Source organism: Carettochelys insculpta, chromosome 27 (genome assembly GCF_033958435.1).
Source record: "Carettochelys insculpta isolate YL-2023 chromosome 27, ASM3395843v1, whole genome shotgun sequence".
In the NCBI taxonomy this organism is placed as follows: domain Eukaryota; kingdom Metazoa; phylum Chordata; order Testudines; family Carettochelyidae; genus Carettochelys; species Carettochelys insculpta.
In genome coordinates this window covers 11,143,884-11,165,513 of record NC_134163.1, presented here as the reverse complement: position 1 = coordinate 11,165,513, position 21,630 = coordinate 11,143,884, and the positions used below count along the sequence as shown (strand labels likewise).

Sequence of the window (21,630 nt, the reverse complement as noted above, 5' to 3'; positions counted from 1 at the left end):
AGCGCCCAGCACAGGCAACGCGCTGAGCGAACACAACACTGAGCAGGAGTCCTGCCCTGCCGCTGATGTGGGGCGATTCGTCTCCTCTCTCAGCACCTTGTTCCCCAGACCCCCAAGCTCCTGTCTAGGTAGTCTAAGCTGTAGGGGACAGGACCTGCCTCTCACCACATGCTGGGTCTTGTACATACATAGCATGGCACTGACCTCAGGTACCTCAGCGGTAATATGAAAAACACCCCCATTTTGCTTCTCCCTTTCCCATCCTCCGGTGCTGACCAAAAGCCCAGAGAGAAGATGCTGAGTCACAGTTTTAACCAACCTTCTTATTTCTTTATTTGAAAGGCACAGCTAGTAACATCCTCCGTACAGCATTTTCAGTTCCTCTTCATATAGGTTGAGTGATTAAACACAAAAAGCCAAACAAGATTTCTCTCTAAAGGACTATGTACAAACACGAGATCCTTTTTTTAAAATTCCATTTTGCTTTGTTTTTGTTTTAAAGACAGACACGCTAGCGCACTGAAATCGAAACAGGAGACAGCTGCAGTATCCTTTTTTCCAAAGGCGGAGGGAGGGAGGGAGGGAGGGAGGGAAGCGGTGGGAGGTTTTAATCTGCTCCGATTTCTCCCCTCCTCCTTTCTCCCACCATCTTAGACAGCCGGGGGACCATGCTGGAGAGGGCCAGCTGGCAGGGACTCCAGCTAAACGTGGAGAAGCAGCAGGAAGAGAGAGACCTGGCAACTGAGGGCTCTGGACTGTGCTCCCAGGACTGGTTAGACAGGGATACATGCACAACAGCACTGTGCAGAACTGGCCCTAGGACAGGTGAGGGGCTGCGAAAAAACAGGTCCAGAATTAGCGAGCTGTCACCGAGACCTACCAAGGCAGGGGTGTGTAGGGGTGGGACCTGGGATGGAGAACAGGTATGTCTCTTTAAATACACAGCAGGTCTGGAAATAGCTTGGGTTTGGGGGAGGCAGGAAGGTACCACTGTGATTGCAGGGAGGAGCCGGAGTCCAGACACAGCTGGACCGTCAGCTCAGCATGTGTGTGCACGTGGGGGTTGGGGGGCGGGGGGCAGCTCATTGTACCGCAGGCCAGGAGCTGGAGACAGCAGCGTGGGAGCAGCTGCGATGGAGCTGGGGCTGGGAAGGGTGCAATTTAGCGACCTGGAGGTCGTGGCTGCAGCAGTTAGCGCTGCTGCGGTTCAAGGGAGACGGTGGTTCAGATTTCCGCCCCCCCCCCACGCGCACGCCACCAGGTGGGCGTGGGGGGGGGGCACATGTTGTGCGCCTGGTGGGATGCCGCCGTCCGAACCACTGCACTTCTGCAGAGCGCTGAGCCGGGTGATACTGCATGTTTTACAGACCGCGCCCCCCTCACCCCGCCGCCTCCCGCCCCCAGCTTTAATCCGACTTCTCCCCGTCGTCATCTGGGTGGGGGTCCCCATCGTGACCATTCTTGTCCTCCTTGGAGAGGTGAGCTTGGGAGCCCAGGGCTGAGAGCGAGAGGAGCCCGGTGCCGGCGCTGACAGCTGGGAGGGAAGGGGGCTGGAGGCCCACAGGCAGTGGAGTCAGGGGGAGAGCCAGAGCCTGGAGCTGCGAGAGCTGGTGAGCCTGAAGCTGCTGCTGTAGAGAACGATGGAGGGACAGACAGGACGGGCATGTGTCATTTGGAAAGCCTGCGGCCCCCTCCCACCACAGCCCCCTCCACCACTACCACCGCCGCTGCCCCGGGTAACCCAGCCACGAGATGGCCTCATCTCGAGTGGCTGCTGGGATGGCCGCCAGCGTTCCCTTGAATGTTTTCCATCCATGGGCAGAATAAATTTTGTTCTGTGCACTGAGGCAGGTGTGGACGTGCACCACCTATGGAAACACACAGCGCTGGCTGCAGGCGCTCTGCTAATCCGCTGGGCAGCACCTGAGGCTCTCCTGGGTGGCCGCCCAAGCGCTCAGTTTCCAGGGAATGCTGACGGCCGCCCTTTCGGCCAACCGCTGCTCCCACTTGAGCACAGGCCCCTGCACCAGACGTGTATCCCTCCGCAGATCAGGCCAGAGGGGAACCCCTCACCCTCTCCCACAACGACCAAGGGGTGGGCAAAGGGGGCCCAGAGCTCCAGCCACCATCACCGCCAAAGTACCAGCAGCTGAAGCTCCGGGCGCCTTTGAGTTGCCACGCCAGTGCAGCTCTGGCTGGGCGTGGCTGGGAGGGGATGGTACTGAATACCCAGGCCCCGCCCCTTCTGCAATTGGCCCCACCCCTTTCACCAGAGACTCCACCCACCCCTTCCAAGTTGCAGAGCCAGGCCTCCTCTCACTTTGCCCAGGGCCCACACTTGAGCCAAACCCAGACCAGGCTACAGCTTCAGGCTCAGTCACGTTGTGGGTCCCACACCCATCCCTTTCCTAGCCCTGTCTCTGCTCCTTGCTCTGTTCCTGTGCTGCGTGAATAAGCCAGGCCAACAAGTCAAGGGCAGCTCTGGCTAGACTAGGGATGGCCAACACGTGGCCAGAATCCAGCCCCCAAAGCCTTTTTATCTGGCCTGCAAAGCCTTTTCCTGCAGCAGCAGTGCCCAAGCTGGCCAAAGTGAGCATGGGGCAGGGGGTGTAATCAGGCTGGGGCAGGACAGACAACCTGAGGCTCCGGAGTCACATGTGACTCTTTAAGGAGCCACTTGCAGCTCCCTGCTCTGCCACCACTGAAACAATCAACTAAATGTAATTGGTTTAATGGCTGGCAAGGCGGTTGGAGGGATCCAGACATTAAATCACTTAAATTCAGTTCTATTATTTCAGCGTGGCAGAGCACGGCGCCGTCCACACTGCAGGTGGGGGAAATGAGTGAGTGTGGGGAGGGGGGGCCAAGGGGACAGAGCTCAGAGTCCCACCTGACCCTCCCACAGAAGAGCTACAACCTTCTCTGCCCTGGCCCGTCTGCTTTCAATAACCCCAGTGAGCCAGAGACCTGGCCCCGGTGGTCACCCCCACCCCGCTCCTAACCGCGCATCACGTACACGGATGATGGAATTCAGCTCCGGCGCAGTCACTTGCTTGGCTCGCTCGATGGCTCCCAGGACCTGCTGTTGGTGCTTGGGGGGGGGGGGGGGGGCATGGGGGTGGGGAGAAGAGAGGGAAAGTTAGAGCCTTTTAGAGGTATTTAAAACTTGCTGCGTGTTCCTCATACCGGCTGGGTCCAGCCCACACTGGCGACTCCAAGGTTCTCCCAGCAGCTCAAACTCATCCCAACAGCAGCAGGGCAAGCTTCACCCACGCAGGCCCCCTGGGGTGACTCAGACCCCAACGCTGAGAGGCCGGTCAGCCCTCGGTCGTGAGACACTGCTCCCCACCCACAGCACCAGGCGAACTGCCCCAGGGGGATACGCTGCAGGGCAGACCGGAGAGCTCCCACTGGAACAAGGGGAGCTGGACTAGCACCTTGAAAGGCCAAGGAGCAGAGACTGCAGGCTGGACTCCAGCCCTATGCATACCAGCCCCTCCAGATCAAGGAGGGAGAGAGATGGGCAAAGCCAGGGGGAGCAGCCACTGCCCGAGCTGTGTGGATGACAGGCAGCTTTCAGGTTATCACAGCATTCACATGAGGCCCTATGGAGAAGTTTCTGCGCAAAGCGCAGCCACGGCACAGAGGGTGGTGGGGGGAGAAGAGGGAACCCACAGGAACTTCCTGGGTCACCTTCCAGCTCTTGGTGACCAAGCCTGTGCCCTGCACACACAGTCACTGTCACATACGCATTGCAACCCACACTGGGTCACAATCTCTCTCTCTCTCTCTCACTCACACACACTTTCTCTTTCACTCATACTCTTTCTGTAGCCTCCCAGCCCCGCCCCTTCTGCCCAAGGCCCCGCCCCTTCTGGAAGGCCCAGAACCGGTCTGCAACCAGCGCCAAAATTCCTGAAGTGGCCCCTCTGTGAAAATTATTGCCTGCCCTGCTCCAGCCCAGACTCTCTTTTCAGACAGTGAACAAACCAGCTAACAGCCATTGGTGGGCCTGCCCTCCATGACCTTACCTAGCTCCTTTTTGAACCCAGTTCTTCTGGCCTTCACAACATCCCCTGGCAACTAAGTCCCCAGGCTGACTCTGCATTGTGTGTAGAGGTTCTTCCTTACATTTGTTTGAACCCTGCTGCCTATTCAGTTCATTGGGCAACGGCTGGCTCTTGGGTTATGCCAAGGGTTAAACAACATTTCCTCATTAGCTTTCGCCACACCACTTAGGATTTTATAAACTTGCATAGTAGCTGGAATCAGCATATTGAAGATTGATTGCTCTGGCTGGCCAAACAGCAAGCTCCCCCACCCATCTCCCATACTCCTTGCAAGGATGAGTACCATCAGGGACGACAGTAGAGCCCTGATAGTTCGATTTAGCCCCTCCCCATTAGACATGCTAAATCGATCCCCGGAAGATAGACCCTGAACGAGCCTATCTTCCAATAAAGGTAGACATGCCATTAATTAGCCCCACTTCCTCAACTTCAAACCCCCGAGGCAGCATACGGTTCAGTTAGGTAGATTGATTTAAACCAAAAATGAGTTAAAATAACCAATTTGAATCATGATTCAGATCACCAAGCAACACCCTTGATTATAATCATCCCTTTTAATTTTGTATTGTGTTTATACTAGTTTATTTTTCTAAAGAAATGTGAATTCTCATGGGCTGGTAACAAATAAATATGCCCTTTAATCTACATTTGGTGCTTCTTTTTGTGAACCAGAAGGATATGCTGCATCTATCTATTCACATTTTATTTAAGCAACTATTACGTTAGAAAATGGTGACTGACTCATTTGTGATTTCCTAGGTGATTAATTTTCAAATGTGGCGTGTCAAGCTCTACCTGGGTAGCAATACAATTAAAAATGCACAAAACCCCCCAAACATTTTAAAACATATTAGTTACAACAGAAGTGTATTAAATGGGCAGGTACTTGAGAAAAAGTTAAGTTTATCAAAACATTTCCCATTTAAAACTGACTGATCCATTAAACAACTGAACTATCACACAGAGTTGCTGAATTGAACTGATGTTTCTGGTCACCATGTCCTTCACAATATTAGAGCTAGCAGATCTCATCCTTTTTATACACAGATTGAGAAATGATGAAAGGGTAACATGACAGACGCCTCCAAAATTATGAGCAGTGTGAAAAAAATAAAGTATTATTTATCATTTCACACAAGAGCCCGGCACACAAAATGAAATTAATAGGCAGGATTAAAATTACAATAAGGAAGTACAGGTTGAACCTCTCTCGTTTGGCACCGTCAGGACCTGACCACTGCCGGACAAGAGAATTTGCCAGACCACGGGAGGTCAATATTGTCTAGCACATCATCAACACTTTCACTGCTTACTGGGCTCTGAGAAGACATTTAGGGATAAATTACAACTACGTAACAGGACAGAACACTGAGAGCCAGGCCTGGTGGCTGCAAAAAAACTCAATGGGACCACAGGAAACTTGGCCAGACCCGTGGTTAAGTGGTCGCCCAGGTAACTAAAATCATGCCAGATTACAGATGTTGCGAAACGAGCGTGCTGGATTAGAGGGGTTCAACCTGTATTTCTTCACACAACATATAGTCAACCTGTGAAATTCACTGCCAGGGGATTTTGTGAACTGTGTTCAGAAAAGGAGCTGGACTTATCCTGCATGAACTTATCAACAGCTATTAGCCAAGACAGTCAGAAAAGTAACTTCAAGCTCTGGGTGTTCCTAAAGCTATGACTGCCAAAAGGTGGGACTACATGACAGAGCGGCATAGCTTGCTCCATTTCCTGCTTTGCTTACTCCCTCTGAAACATCTGACTCCAGCCACTGTTGCATGCTGGGACCCTGTACTAGATGAACCACTGGTCCCCAATGTGATCACTCTTACACGCTCAATGCACATTCCTGGCTTTTCCAACTGTCAAGGGGTTTCTCTGTTCTGAATGATCCAGTCACTGAATGAGTAAGTCGAACTAACTAAAATGAAGGAAGTATTCCCTCTGCACCTGCAGAACAGGCCACCAAGTTAGCACTTCAACAAGACCCTGGATAAAAGGTACTTTGCTAAGGCCTGCTACCCGTTAAGCACAGTTCTGCTTAATGCTATGTAGATTCTTTTAACAGATGCTAGGATGTTCAAGCCCTAACATTTTTGTTCCAATTTAATTTTAAATCTATTTAAAATATGACTTTTTTTAAATTAAAGAAATGAGGGATTTTCATCCACCCTGGATCCCAAGCGCAGGTAGGCTTTGCAACCTGCAGGCCCCATGCCCACCCCGACACTGAAAGTCCATTTCCAACACAAGAAGGCCCCATGTGCCACAGAAGAAGGGGGCAGGATCGTGCTAACTGGACACAAGTGGGAAAGTTTTACCCTTCACCTGGGCCATGCAACAAATCTCAGACTACTGCCATAAGCAAGGAGCTACTCAGAACCCCTACGAAAAGCAGCAAGCAATAAACACTTGTTAGTTTCAGCACCCAAATATTTTCTCCAGAGATCCTACACTCTCTGCCCCGGAAGGTGACATGGGCAAAAATTCTCAGTGACAGGCGCCTAGAAAGCCATGGGAAAAGCCAGCACCTATGCTAGAAAAAAAATCAGAACAGCAACAGCTGTATTGAGAAAATGTACAATTGTAAATGGACCACTTGGGTAGCAATAGGAAAAAGCCTTCAGCTACTGTCTCCAGCCATTAGATTCTTCCCCAGCTTGGCAGAGGGACAGGATGAGGGCACTGTGCTGAGACAGAGAAAAGATTTAGCTGCAGTTAAGCTGCTCAAGAGCTCTGATCTTCGAGTTCTTTAAATTCTCCCCCACGTGGAGAACTCAGTAACCCCCCTATCACCAACGTTATGGCTAATTCCAGCCAGAGTTCCATTGGCCTCAAGTCATTTTATGAGACTGGTACTGCAAAGGTAAACTCTCCGAGCCGCTCAGTCAAAATCAAACTGAGGTGTCATTCTTCCCCTATGCTCCCTGTGCTTTTCTCCCTCTCCACTTAATCCGCCTCACTCTTCTCTTTAAAAAAAGAGAAAGGCTGCAAGTATATTAATTAATGAAGCAAAGGAATGAAGAAGAACTTCCGAATCAGCCATATGGAGAGGGTTTTTTTAATACACACTCCATCCTCCTAATTAGCTGCCAACGTGCCCCAGCCACAGTTCACAGAAGCAGACGATGACTCTAATCATGGGAAAGGCAAGGCAAGCGAACAGAGACGATCTTTGTTTGCGGATGCTCCACAAAGGAGGAGAAGGCATTTTCGCCAGCCCATGTAGTGTGGGGGTTGGGAACAGGGGGCCCCCACTCAGGGGCAACTTTAAATGTTCGAGGCGAGGGCTGCAGCAGGGCCAGCGCCCAAGCAGAGACAAAAGCAAATGACAACTTCTCCCAGATTTGTTGTGTCCGGCACAGACCACTTTGGAAACCACCCAGGCCTGGTCAGCAGGGCTGAGCACTTGAAGCGTTCCCTCTAGTTTTTTCCATCCGGGACGGAATACATTTTGTTCTGTGCACCAAGGCACATGCACAGGGGCATCACCAATGGAAACACAGGCTGCCAGCTGTGGGCGTCCTGCTAATCATGCGGGCGGCCACCCAGGAGCGGTTCAGGTGCTGCCCAGGTGCACAGCTGACAGGGAACACTGCCCCCCTACTCAGCTCGATGGGGCAGCCCCACAACGCCCGCTCAATCCAAGAAAGATCTGAAGGCATTCCAACTGGCAGGAACGTTCATTTAAGAGGGATTGTTAAAGCCCCACCACATGCAGTTCGCAGTGTGAAAACGGAATGGGGTGGGGTGGGGGAAATTACCTCCTGAGACAGGTAGGGCAAGACTTGAGCGCAAATCCCGTTTAACCGCTTGACGATTTCAGCCTGGAGAAAAAGGGGAGAAGAAGAAGAAGAAAAAAAAGTCAGAAGAGTGGCAGATGCCCTGTAGATTAACTGCCCTGGTCAATATCCACCGACCCAAGCTTCCAACCCACGTCCCTGAGTTCCAGAGAAGCAGCACAGACCCACTTGTGCGGGGAGAGGGTGGTAGGCGGAAGGGAGAGAAATCCACTCCAGACTCTTACACAAATAAATCCTGCTGATCAGAGAAAGTGAGTTTTCAATATTCCCCCTTCCCTCTCTGGGACTCAAATCTGCATTTAATAAAGCAAGCAGGGACCTATAGGAAGGAAATTTATTAGAAACCAGGCTGGGAAGCCTTGAATTATGCACGATGCTCGGCTGACTCTCTTGGTCTCACTTCCAGGAGGGAGAGGCTGTGATGAAATCAGTTGTCTGTCTCTGTGGAATCATCTGACCCCTCCCCCGCATTTTTTTTTTTTTTTTTGAATTCTATAAATCTTACGTGTTTGCACCAGGAACGTTCTCTCAGCCGCTGAGCTAGCAAGAGGGAGACTTGGTTAATAACCACCAATAGGCCCAGGGAGAGACAAAGGCCGATGCTTAATAGGAAGGGCAAAAAGGAAGGAAAAAAAAACCCGATAGCAAAGATCAGATAAAACAACAGTGTCAGCTGGTTCCCAGGGGGTTTACTAAAAAGACTAAATGTTTTTTTAATGCTTTTCTCTGGGGGGATGAGCACAGCTGTTCATTCAGTCAGAGCTCATCTCATATATATTTTTATGGAGAGTAAAATGAGGCCAGGGTGGCAATACGGACAGGCACCTACAAAGGGTTTACAGAAGCCACCAAGCAGGCTGGAAACCTAATGTGAAAAACGAGAAAGGCTTCAGAGAAGAGCAACGAGAAAGATTCAAGGATGGCAAAACACATCTGGGTGACAAACTCGAGGGGGGTATCCCTGAGATGGTACAGGGCTGACCAAGCCAAAGTACTTGCATGGAGGAGAAATATGATGAAAATCGAGGGCACTTCGCTCTAGCAGATATAGGACTAACAAGATCCGGTGCCAGGATACTAATGCCAGACAAATTTGGACTAGAAACAAGGTGCATGTTTTTAAACAAGACCTATGAACCGCTCCAGCCCAGGGCTGCGGTGGGTTCTCCATCCCCGGAAATGGGTAAATTTAGACAAGATGTTTTCCTAAAAGACACCCTCTAGTTCAAACTCAGACGAAAGTCAGGAGTCAACAGAAGGCTAACAGCATATTGGGCTGTACTAGTAGGAACACTGCCAGCAGACCGAGGGAAGTGATTACTCCGCTTTCTTCGGTACTGGTGAGGCCGCATCTGGAATACTGCATTCAATTCCAGGCCCCCGATTACAGAAAGGACGTGGCCGTATTGGAGACAGTCCAGCGGAGGGCAACAAAAATGATTGGAGGCGGGCGCACATAACTGAGGAGAAAAGACTGAGGGATTTGGGTGTATTTAATCTACAGAAGAGAAGCGTGAGGGGGGGGATTTGACAGCAGACTTCAACTACCAGAACAGGAGTTCTAAAGACGATGGAGAGAGGCTGTTTTCAGTGGTGGCAGATGACAGCACGAGGAGCAATGGTCTCAAGTTGCAGTGGGGGAGGTCTAGGTTGGATATTAGGAAAATCTACTTCCTCAGGAGAGTGGAATGGAATCTCCATCCCTGGAGGGTTTTAAGTCACAGCTGGACAAAGCCTTGGCTGGGATAATTTAGTTTGCATTGGTCTTGCTCTGAGCAGTGGTTAGGAGGTCATCAAGTCCAACTCTATGATAAGTCTTGAAGCAGGAATTAATGCAGAGAATTCCTTTGGCCTAAATTATACAGATGATCACACCAGGTGTAAAAATCTGTGACTGCAAAAATCAATAGGACTTATGTGCCTCACTGCATTAGGGACTTTTGCTAGTCCTGTTAGGTGCTGATCTGCATCTTTTGGCCTGGATCCAGCAGTGGGGAGAGCTTGGAAACATTAAAGCAAGTATTCTGCGTCGCACATCTCATGTGTACCAGATGGGCTCAGTCTGCTTGCTGCTAGAGAAACAAGACAGAGATCCCTCACCCCCACCATGGGCGGGCAGACTCAGATCTGGAACTCACTTAAAGCGCTCAGCAGTTAAACTCCGCCATAAATGGCAATAGCATTTTGTGGGACAGTGGGTCCAGGCAGAACCCAGTTTGGGATTTTCTTTAGATAGCCATGGAATGAGGAAATCCATGTGGAAAAACGGAGACCTCTTATCACTTGAATGGGACTGGTGATGTGTTGAGTGTCCAAAGTGAGACAACAGAAGAAAGTGAGAATTTTACAGGGGTGGGGTGGGGGTGGTTCGGTGCTTTTGGAAAATCAGGCTCCCTGAACCCTAAAAACATTGCCCGTGGTCTATAAATTCTGCCTTGCATCCCTGCCTTGGGCCAGCCAAATTCTGCAGCATCTTGCATCCAGAACAGGAGCTGCCCTTTAACTGGAACCATTTATTTTGGATTGGAGCTGGGATGTGGATCAGATGCAGAGGTCTGAAGTTACCGAGAGGTCCAAAAAGAACTAATTTTACCACGCCTTGCCCCAGAGAGAGACTTTATAGGGGCCTAAAATCTACCACACTCCCCCGCACCGCCACCAGATTCTCCCCTTGCCTGTCCCATACAACAGTAGATCACAGGAGTTTTATACAGCCCCTGAACAGTTAAAAACCCCACTTCACAAGCCCTCCTGAATCACAGGGTAATTGTTTCCAAAGAATCTTGAAAGGATTCTTCCTGCTTCCCCGGCCTTTTCAGCAGGACACGTGACAGGGAGGAAGCAGCAGCTGCTAAAAAGATCAGCAAGTCCAAACAAGATTTCAGGGGTGGGGGAGAGTGTTATGAACTAGGCACGGCTCAGCACAATACTCAACATTCCAACAGCTCTCCGGAGGGGAGGCCTCTCAGCCCGGCACCACATCCTCCTTTACGCCTCCTTTTGAGTCCTTCCTGTCTATGGGGCACTCCCCAATCCCACCGAAATACCCAGCTCACTCTGGTTCCCCACCTCTTCCGCCAGAGCCTAACATCTGAGAGGAGAAGCGGAACTCAGCATAGCCCACCAATCTCCCCTCTCCAGCTGGATTCTACTCCCAATAGGTCTGGCAGAGCCGTGGGTGTCTTCAATAGAACTGTAATAAGCTACAGGCAGCAAACGCGCATCCATGCTGGGGGTGGGGGGGCACAGAAGGAAATGAATCAACCCCGAAGGGAGCTCAAAGCTTGCATGCTGGAGGAGAAGCTTCATGGCTTTCCAATGACTTGAAAAATGAAATTAAGCCAGCGGGGCCAAGGGAGGTTCGTCGAAGGAAGTAACTAACTTCTGAGAAAGGCCAACCTCCTCCCCCACCCCAACAGCTGCAGAAAGTGCCCGGAGAGAGAAGCTTGTCTCACCTGTTTGTGCATTTCAATATTGAGCCCGTAGGACATCTCATAATACTGCAGGGGGAGAGGAAAGAGAAACAGCCACAACTCAGACTCCACACACAAGGAAAACGATCAAAGCTTTTATAATGAAGCTGCAAAGGGGCCAGATTGGAGCAGACCGGCACCTTGGTCGAGTCACTGGACATTAGCTGCACCTGCTTCAGAGGAAGGTGCAAGAAATCAAGCAGTAAAGCAGCTCCAGGAGAACCAGGTCAGGAGGGGAAATGATCTCCCCACCCCACTAAAGGCTAGAGCATGAGGGTTTCAGATCCCTTCCTGCACCCTGGGGTTGAAATACGGGTTGCAGTGGAAAATGCTTCCATGTATTTCAGTGAGGCCAGAGCCACATCTCTGGGACATTCTACGTTCGCTGCATTGCGCCGCCTCGATCCCCTTGTGCTGATTAACATCAACATTCATGTGCAAGGATTTTTTTTTCGTTTCTAAAGTCACACGGGGAACCGGGTCACTCATCAATTGCAATCTGAAGTTTCACGGCCGCGGCAGCCAACAAATTCAGAAATAAAAACCATTCCAATGGCTGTCCACAGGGGCAACGTGTGATTAAACGTAATGATTTACTTTGGCTGTCAGCTTTTGGAGGCCAGAAACTTTCTCTCTTTTTCCATGCCTGTACGGCAGCTAGCACATGGGGGTGCTGGTCCCAGACCGTGGCTCCCAGGTGCTGCCTAAGAAACACACCAATTGTCTCCTTCCCTGACCCTCAAACTGGCTTTGGCAGAAGGTGAGATTTGCTGGTATTTCCACCTCATCCTAACCCCTCCTGTCCTCCATCACCTCTTATAATGAGTTTGTTTCTACTGGTGGTGCACATTGGCACATGCCTCTCAGTGCACATAATTTATTCCACACCTGGGTGGAAAATATTATAGCTCCCATTGGCAGCACTGCCCCTTTGCTTTTTGCTTTTAAATCCGTAACTCTCCCCAGAAGTTCTGCCTTCATTCCTGCCTCTTCTCTCTCCATTCCTGTGCACGGACAGCAACTGACAGCCTGGCCCTGGCTCATCTTTCTGCACAGCACTAAGAACGTCCCTCTGGCTCCTCAAAAAGAGCACGCGAAGCCAAGCCTCAGCTGCAGAGCTGCACCTCCAGCCCTACCCCACCTGTGCCCAGGAGCTCTGGGGGCATGTTTAACAACACATAGCAGCAGCCCACATCTGGGAGTGTTTCCGTAACGAATTAAAGGGGCAAAGCGTACACATCAAGCAGCCATTTCTCCACCTGATACTCCACTGCCCTGCACCGTACACAGCCCTTCTTCACTCCAGTGCTTTAAGGTGGCAGAGCTTCACATCCACTCTGCAGCGGCGTAGATGACTGTGCAGATGACTGTACCAGGCAAAGAAGGATCAAGCCTGGAGTCTAATTTACGCCCAGCAGCTGTGTTCCAAGTCAGCACTGCCTGGTGTTTGCATTACAAAGCCCTGTTTCAAGTGTGGCTATTTTCCAAGCTGAAGATAACACTGTCTTGCCCCTGCCTTCCAGTCAAGGAGCTCACAGCCCTTCACCTCCATTAGCAAGTCAAAGCCTCACTACTTCTTATCAGGTAGGTAGGGGAAATGCCATCCCCTTTACAGGGGCACAGAGAGGTCATGCGGACACATGAGGTCAGTAGCAGATCCAGGAATCAAATCCCAGCATCCCAATGGCCAGGCCTGAGCTGCAACTGTAACCCAGTGGCCCCGAGACCACTGACAAGGGAGTGAAGTTTGCTCTACAGAGCCTGTTGGCTTTTAGCTCATGGCTTAAAGTCCCAGGTTTAATCCCACCTGTGACAATCTGGGCCCATCAGCTTTACAGAACTGCTCGGACATGCAGCTTCTCAGCTGTGGGCCTCCCCACCCCTCCTTAACACATAACCCCTCTTCTTCTCTAGGGTCCAGCTGTCACCAAGTTCATCTGCCTGTTGCTAACAGAATGTCATCCCTTTTCTAGGACTGGCACCTCCTTCATGTCCGGTGTTGCCCTCACCAACTTCACCCCAAGAACACACAGGTCTCCCCCACAATAACGCTGAGTCAGTTTTTAAATGACCCTTCCTGCTGCAGCATCCGAGGGCTTGGAGACCACATTCAACTCCCTCTTGGAAAACAGAGCATTACACGTGCATTTCTCCGGAGCTGTTGGATTCATTCGTAGGCTCTCTGGAACACAGAATGTCTGCACAGTGCCCCACTGCTCCTATTTTTTGTGGCTGGTCAGGACTGTATTACTATTCCAGTAACATTCTCAACTGTTCCTAGAACACAATGGGGTCTGTGGACTCCAGGATATTGTAAGGGGTCAATGAAAAAAATAAAATAAATAAAAACAATAGTAAATAAGTTTTAAAGAAATTGCAAAGGTACAATCAATTACTTCTAAATTAAATATCTTCTGGTAACGTTGCTAAGTGTTGTCCAAAACTCTACGTTGGGGTTTCCTTTTTCATTGAATGAAGTGTACCTCGTGGCTAGGATGGGCTGTGATGGGTGTCCATGAACCATTTGGCAGGTGTAATTGGGGTCTGCACTAGTGAAAAGGTTGGGAACCACCGCAATAACTCATTTGTCCTAAACCTCTACTCCCGCCACTCACCTGGCAACAGGACAGAGGCGAGAAGGTGGTGACATCTGCTGGCCACCCCCAAATGAGTAAACTGAGTTACTCTGGGGCAAAAGGAGGGGAGCTGTGTTCCCTGTAAGTTGAGTGCTTGGGCAGACACCCAGGAAAAATTCAAGTGCTGCCCAGCTGATTAGCAGAGCGCCCACAGCTGGCAGCTTGTTTCTGTTGGTGGTGCACACCAGCACGTGCCTTGGTGCACATAAAATTTATTCTCCCCATGGATGGAAAAAATCAGAGGGACTGCTAGACAGGAGGTACCCATTGGGTAAAAGTGAAAGCTAGCATTCTGTTTAACCACGTCCTCTTTCATCCCATGGTGTAGGCCTCTCGCCTCTGCCCCATGCCCTCTGCTCTTGGAGCACAGCCTTACCATGACATAGTGACGCTGCATCTCCGATTTCTCGCTGGCCAGCTTGTCGCATTCTAACTTCAAGCTGGAAGAGCAAAAACAGACAGGTGCTCAGAGAGCTCGGCCAGAGCTAACAATGGGGAGCTACAGCAGTCAGCTTATGAACAGTTGTGTCCTGTATATTTGCACAGCACCTAGCACTACTGCAGCCCCCAAATACTACTGAACTACAGTGTCTATAAAACACGATTGTAAACTCTTTGGGGTGCGGACTGCTTTTGTGCCAGGTGTTGTACAAAGGCAGAACATAATGGGATCCTGACCAATCACTGGCACTCCGAGGTACTACCACAATACAAATAGTTAAAAAGATATCTGGACATCATTACATTGCCCAGTGCCAAGAAGGTCTTATGCCCAGTTACCATAACCCAAGCCTTTATTTTCATCTGGAACAGTGCACACTGGAAGAAAGAGTTCTCCAGCTGGTCTTTGGGTCTATTCCTGTAGCCTATAAGCTGAGTGAATGGGTGGCTGCCCAGGAGAGATTTGGGTACCGTCCAGCTGATTAGCAGAGCACCCACAGCCGGCAGTGTGCATTTCTCCCTGTGGTGCACATCAGCACATGCCTTGGTGCACATAAAATGCATTCCACCCATGGAAAAAATTAGAGGGAACATCACCTGCAGCCCTTAATTGGGTGAGTCAAGTCACAGGTATCAGGAATGCCTGATGCATGGACCAGTTTCCACACCCAGTCTGTAACGATCACATGGGCGATCAGGACAGTATTACACACACTGTCCTGAAAGATCTGGGGTACACTGTGCGAAAGTAACAGTTTCTTGATAACACAGACACTGAAAAACCCAAACCAAACCTTCTTCTTCATTTATTTAAATTTAATAAAGCAGGTTGACTTCCACAGCATTTCAGTAAGCAGGTGCCACTGTTTCACATTTCAAAATGGAACTGTTTTCCTTGCACAGAACCTGTTTCTTTTTCAACAGGTTAGATCTCACAAATGTCTCCCACTGAAAGACCTACAGTCTTCTGTCAACTTACTTCTGGCCTTTGCATACGCCATACAAGGCACTGCTTAAAGGCAGAGGTGTTCTGAGAAACCGGTCATTTCTGAATAGTGACTTCTGTACACCACCAACTTCTGTTGTAATCCTGTTGGCACAAACCTGCCCTCTTATTGTCCATCAGAAGCCCGCTTGGGATGCCAGGAACATGGACAAGTCATAGCAGGGCTAAATAAACAAGCTAACAGCCACGGAAAGTCATAATCCTAAGGACACAAATTGGATAGGCCATAACGGCATCTTTGATCCTTAAGGAGGATACCATCAGGTTGATTTAGACCCCACTTTTTTGGCTTTGTTGTGATAAAAGTCAAATCTTAAGATCACTACAAATGTTCAGCATATATGAACTTCTCTAGATTTAAACATTCCCCTGCAGTGGCTGCAACTGAAACATTGCAACCATGTGCTAGTGCATGGGAGCCAGGATACAAAACTATCTAGACCAGTGTTTCTTAAACTTTTTGAGATCATGGAACACCAAACAATAACATTTTTTTATCCAGAACACCTATGGAAATTTTCTTCAAAGGAAGAAGAAATTGTTGTCACATCCAAAAACCAAAAAGCCAGCAACACAGGCAGCAAAAACAAAATGAAGTAATTTATTCAGGTATGAGAGCAATGAAGTAGTAACATTGTATCTGGTTTTAATAACAGAACATACATACCATCAGGGTATGATATATATCAGGGATTCCCAACCTATGGATTGGGACCCAAACATGGGTCACAATTAGATTTGTTAAGGCTCACTGGCAGCTTGGAGCTGCATGTGGCTCTTAAAGGAGACCTTTGCAGATCCTTAACACTGCCACATCCGGCAGCTCTCTCTATCAACAGAGAAGCAATTATGCATTGCACAGACAGCTTCTCCACCTTTGATATGTGTAGTCATCCCAAGCAAGCCACTTAATAGGCTCTTGCAGTAAGTAATTTTCACCCTTTTTTGCCCCCCCCCGTCTGTTCTAGGTAGCTGATTTCTCAGTTTTCATTTTTGTTTGTTTGTATTTCCCCCCAGCCCACGTGAGAGTCACCCAGCCGGAGTGCAACTCCTCCAGCCTCTGAGTGAGAGTCCCCCCAGCACCCCAATCCCCGCATGTAACTTCCCCCCAAAACCCCAACCCCTCCAGCCCTCGAGTGCGATGCCCCCCAACCCTGCCAGCCTTGGAGAGTGGGGTTTAAACTGGGGGAGTGGTTTGGGGATGAGCATCTTTCCCCCACCACAACTCAGATTAACCGAAATAATAATTCACAATAATAAACACAGTATTATTATTTGCCCTTTTTCTATTAAATAACTACTATGAATATATAAACACATGGGACACAATTTTATATTCTTGCCTCAGGCACCAAGTTAGCTAGTTATGGCACTGCTCCCCTCCCCCTCCCATTTTTTAATCGCTTTGGGCCACCGAGCCTTCCTGAATTGTCAAAATGGGTCCCCGCCTGGAAAAGGTTGAGAACTGCTTATATATATCAAAAAAGTGGCAGGCGCTTGCAAAACACAGTTTAAAAAACAGTGGTCTAGAAACTCCCAGAGTACAACCAGCTATCTACAAGGGCAAACCAACAGTGCTGCTGCTCAAGGGGAAGATTTAAAGCATTCAGCATTAATGATCTACAGGGTTATCACACAGCAGGACTTTTTCTCTTTTTAACCCCACAGCTAGGTGCCATTTTAGTCACAGCTATCCTGGCTGTAATGCTGTCCATTGCATTTCAAGTCTGGCCACTGGGAAGGAAGTCGTCCACTAAAGCACACTGCTCCAGTCTCTCCTGGATTGCCTGTTAGGGTCAGTTCTATTTCTCACATAAGCGATGCTCTGACAAGTGCAGTGGTATAGGAGGCTGCAAGAAACTGCTTTGTTTTTTCTGCCCATCTATCACCACGTATCTATCTAGCAAATCAACCCCTAAACATCTCCCTCCCTCCCGGAAAGCCCTTTTTAAAAAAATTCTTAAAGCCTCACACCAGAAGAGAATAAGCGACAGGCCCCTGGGACCCACCTGTGAAAGCATCATTTACCACCGCCATCTCTGGCAAGATACCGAGAGCACCACAGTGACAGCACGCAGCCTATTAGAAGAGCATCCCTTACGGCTGGCTGGGAGGAGGGGCGTCACCAAGGCAACGCGCACTTTGGCATGGGCACTGAATAACATCTCTGCTGGCTCCCCGCAGTCCATAGGCCACGAGAGCTGGACCGGGCGCAGGCTGCAGCTCACCTGTGATATTGAGCTTGCAGGAGCTGGAATTCGTCCTTAATCCGGTCACAGGAATCGGAGGTTGTGAACTTCAGCTGCTGCGGCAGGTGAGATGAGCCCTTTCAGGACACAGAAGAGAGTGTCTGGCAATGCGGCAGGAGGGAAAACAATGCCCCAGCTAGCTCTTTCCCTGCTCCCCCTGGCACGGCATAGCTGCCCTGGTGCCCACAGATGAGCATCAGCACCAGGCAGTCGCCCCCCAGCTTTCAGGCCCCTAGCAATGACTGCATCAACGGCCCCTTCCTTAGCACTCTTCTCCAAGGAGCAGGAAACAAGCCTCATCCTACCTCCAGGAAATACCTAATACCCACCCACCCCCACTTAAGAAAACAAGCCATAACTGTGAGGTGACTTGCCCAAGGTCATGCAGCCCTGTCCCTGCTCTGCCAGCTATAGTACTCAGTATGGTGGTGAGGGCTTGGTATCTGAAAGCCTCCATTAATGCATGTATCCTTATAGCAACCCTGTGACAGAGGGCAAGGTCATTATCCCCATTTTACAGATCGGAAACTGAGGCACGGGCAGGCTAAATGACTGGTCAAAGGAAGCTAACCCGGCTCTCCTCAACCCCAGGCTAGCATCTAACCGCTGCATCAAGCTTTCACTCACAGGGCCTGCTCCACCATGCTTCCCTGAATACCAGGAAGAAAAGTGCCTCAGCAACCAGGAAATACCCCACTTAAACGTGCCACAGAATTTCACAAGGAGAACTGAATGGGGCAGGGGTGGGCGTATGATATTCCCTCATCCCCCGTCTGCAAGCCTGAAATTGGGGGGTTTTTTTAAAAGGCAACACTCCTACGTGGCTTTAACACAACTAGACTTGGGTATTAAAAAGTGGAGGAAGAACAAAACATTTATTCTTTTTCTGTCAGGATAATCAGGGGCTCCAGCCCCCACAGCAGCAAGAGGGGAAGGGGAAAGGGAAATCTTCCAGAGAGTACACCCACCCCCCATAAAAACTGGAGGAAGCAAAGCAACCAGCTTTAGGGACAGGCACAGAGCGACTCAGCTAATAGTGCTGACTGTCACCCTCATCCCAACACACAACACTTCCCCCAATAAGCCCTGCACACCGCACACCACCCACCACCCATTCCCAACCAGCACCCCCAAAACACAGCTAGCACCTGCATCCCACCTGCTTGCCCTATCTAGCACCTCACCCAGCTAGTCCCAGCCTGCAATCAAAACTCTCTCTAGCACCTCACCCATCAGCTCGCCCCAGCCAGCATCCAAACCCCAGACTGCTTTGGCCAGCACCCCCAAATTCCAGTGTGGGCTCCAAAGCGTGCAGCCCACAGCCTTCCCCGCCAGTACCCCCAGCAACCAACCCCCATTACCCCAAGCTGCTCCCACCCAGCAGCCCTGCATCCCTTCCAGTTTGGCCCTCCGGATTAGCCCACGGCACCCCAAAATGTGCCCTAACAGCCCCTTCCTGCAGGGTATAGGTTCTCCCAGCACAAAAAGGCGGCGACAGCTTGTCGCAGCTGCCCCTTCTCAGCCAAGAGTACTCCGAGCTACCTCCTTCCCTCCCAGTGCCTGGCTGAGCCCTACATGCTATGCCCCACACCCAATGCCCCCTTTCTACACCCCCTAGCCAGCCAGCCACCCTCTAAACACATACCACCTATACGCCCTTTGCCTAGGAGGTTCTCCCACTCCTGTGCATCCCCAACACCACAGAAGCCCCCTGCATTTACACCAGGACTCCCCGATTAGACCTCCCGACTCTGGTGCACTGAGCCCCACCCCCATGCACACTCCAGTGTGGTGAGCCCAGTCCCTTCCCATCCCCCGCACCTGCACACTCCAGTGTGCCCAGCCCCCCAACCCAGACATTTCCCACACCTCATGCACAATTCACTGCACCCAGGCCCTCTCCGCACACATTCCCCTTCCTCCCCTCACTGCAGAGCGCCCAACCCCCCCACCTCCGCATTTCCCCCACTTACACTCCAGTGTGGTGCACCCAGTGCCCACCACCCAACCAACAATCTGCTGCACCCATCCCCCACCACTCCATGCACCCACACCCCTCACATCCCCACCCCCACTTGCACTCCAGTGTGGCGCACCCGAGCCCACAACACCTGCCCACCCACACAACCTCCCCCCCACGCACACTCCAGCACGCCCATCCCCCAACCCCACTTGTAATCCGCTGCACCCAGCCCCCTAGAGCGCCTCACTATGGAACACCCAGCCCACGCTCCTCCCCCCCCGTGTATCCCCAATGCATTCCCCTGCCCCCCCATACCCTCAGCACCACCTGACTCCGATGCACTCAGCCCCCCATCTCAGGCATTTCCACACCCACCAATGCCCCTTCTCACTCAGATGTGCCCCCGCATCCAGTGCCCTCAGCCCCCCACATCTCCCCATGTTCCACCCACACCCCCCACTCCAGTGCCCTCAGCCCCCCATGTCTCCCCCAGTGCTCTCAGCCCCCCCACACTGCTGCCCCTCAGCCCCCCATGTCCCCCCAGTGCTCTCAGCCCCCCCACACTGCTGCCCCTCAGCCCCCCCACATCCCCCCCACTCTGGTGCCCTCAGCCCCCCTCCTCGCTTCCCCCACTCAGCCCCCCCGCACCGGTGCCCCTCAGCCCCCCACATCCCCCCCACTCCGGTGCCCTCAGCCCCCATGTACCCCCCGTGCTCTCAGCCCCCCCACACCGGTGCCCCCCAACCCCCACACCAATGCCCTCAGCTCCCCCAACTCCAGTACCCTCAGCCCCCCACATCCCCCCCCACACTGGTGCCCCCAACCCCCCTCCTCGTTCCCCCACTCAGCCCCCCCACACTGGCGCCCTCAAACCCCCACGCCAGTGCCCTCAGCTCCCTACATCCCCCCATGTTCCCCCCACCCCCGTGCCCCCGGCCCCCCCTCACCGAGTGCCGGCTTTGCGGAAACATCATGTCAGGCTCCGGCTGCCGCTGCGGCCCCTGGGCCGGGACCCGCCTGCTCCGCTCGGCCCCCGCCGCCGCCGCCGCCGCCTTTTGTCCCCCCGCGCCGCGCCTAGGCCGCGTCCCCGGGCCGGGGCTGCCCTGCCGCGCCGCTCGGCTCCCGCTCGGCTCCGGCCGCGGCGGCTGCTTCGCCTATTGTCTAATGGCGGCTGCGGGCGCCTGTCCTGCGGCTGATCAGCACCACCTGCTGCTGCTGTTCCTGCTGCATCGCCCGCCCTGCCCGGGGCCCGTGTGCGCGCCGCTCCCGCCGCCCCCTCGCTGCCCAGCGCCGCAGCAGCGCCTCGGGCCGGGCCCCCGCCTGCAGCTCCCTCTCCCGGGCCGCGCAGCTGCACCCTCCCGGCCTTGGGGCTGCGGAACAGCGGCCGCCCCCTACCACGGCGGCTGGCGCGGGGGTGGTGTGGGGGCGGCACCCGGGTCCCGTCGTTCTTCCATCCGGGGGGCGGAATAAGTTTTGTTGCGTGCACCGAGGGAGCAGCGGAGGTGCACCACCGCCGTACGCTGCCGGCCGGGGGGCGCGGGGCTAACCAGGGGCTGGGTCTGTGCTGGCGGCTGCCCAAGCGCTGGGCTTACGTGGAGGGCTCCTTCGCATCCCTGTGCCCTCTGATCTTTTCCCTCCGTGTGCGTGTGCCGGGGGGTGGATATTTTCAAGTGCGCCGGGAGGCGGGCGGGGGTACACCCCCAGCAGAAACGCATAGCGCCCCGGCCCCTGGCGAAGCGGGTCTCGGCCCACGGAAGCTTATGCGCCGAAATACCGGAACGAAAAGGTCTGGGTTTCTACGTTCAGTGCTTCCGCAACCGTGCACGGCCTGACCTTATACGCACAGACTAACACGGCTACCTCTCTGGCACGATCCAAAACACCGGTGAGTCCGGAAGGTGCCGCAGGACTTCTCGTTGGTTGTTGCAGATACAGACTAACTCTGCGACCCCTCTGATGCTCAGCTTACCGGCGACGCTGGTT

At 52.2% G+C, this 21,630-nt stretch overlaps 1 protein-coding gene across 2 annotated transcripts; it reads right to left on the bottom strand.

The window, feature by feature from the left end:
• Positions 1-308: 308 nt before the first annotated feature.
• On the bottom strand, positions 309-20,946 carry TLE5 (TLE family member 5, transcriptional modulator). Of its 2 annotated transcripts, none has more exons than XM_074978416.1 (7): positions 20,595-20,946; positions 17,664-17,761; positions 14,365-14,428; positions 11,335-11,379; positions 7,841-7,903; positions 3,017-3,091; positions 309-1,625 (listed from the first exon to the last, which is right to left on the bottom strand). In XM_074978416.1, the coding sequence occupies exons 1-7, from the start codon at positions 20,619-20,621 to the stop codon at positions 1,407-1,409; spliced, it is 591 nt and encodes a 196-aa protein (XP_074834517.1). In that variant the 5' UTR covers positions 20,622-20,946; the 3' UTR covers positions 309-1,406. The 2 variants fall into 2 exon arrangements, with proteins under 2 accessions (XP_074834517.1, XP_074834516.1); XM_074978415.1 differs by having other exon boundaries at positions 309-1,628; positions 20,595-20,936.
• Between the last annotated feature and the right edge of the window lie 684 nt (positions 20,947-21,630).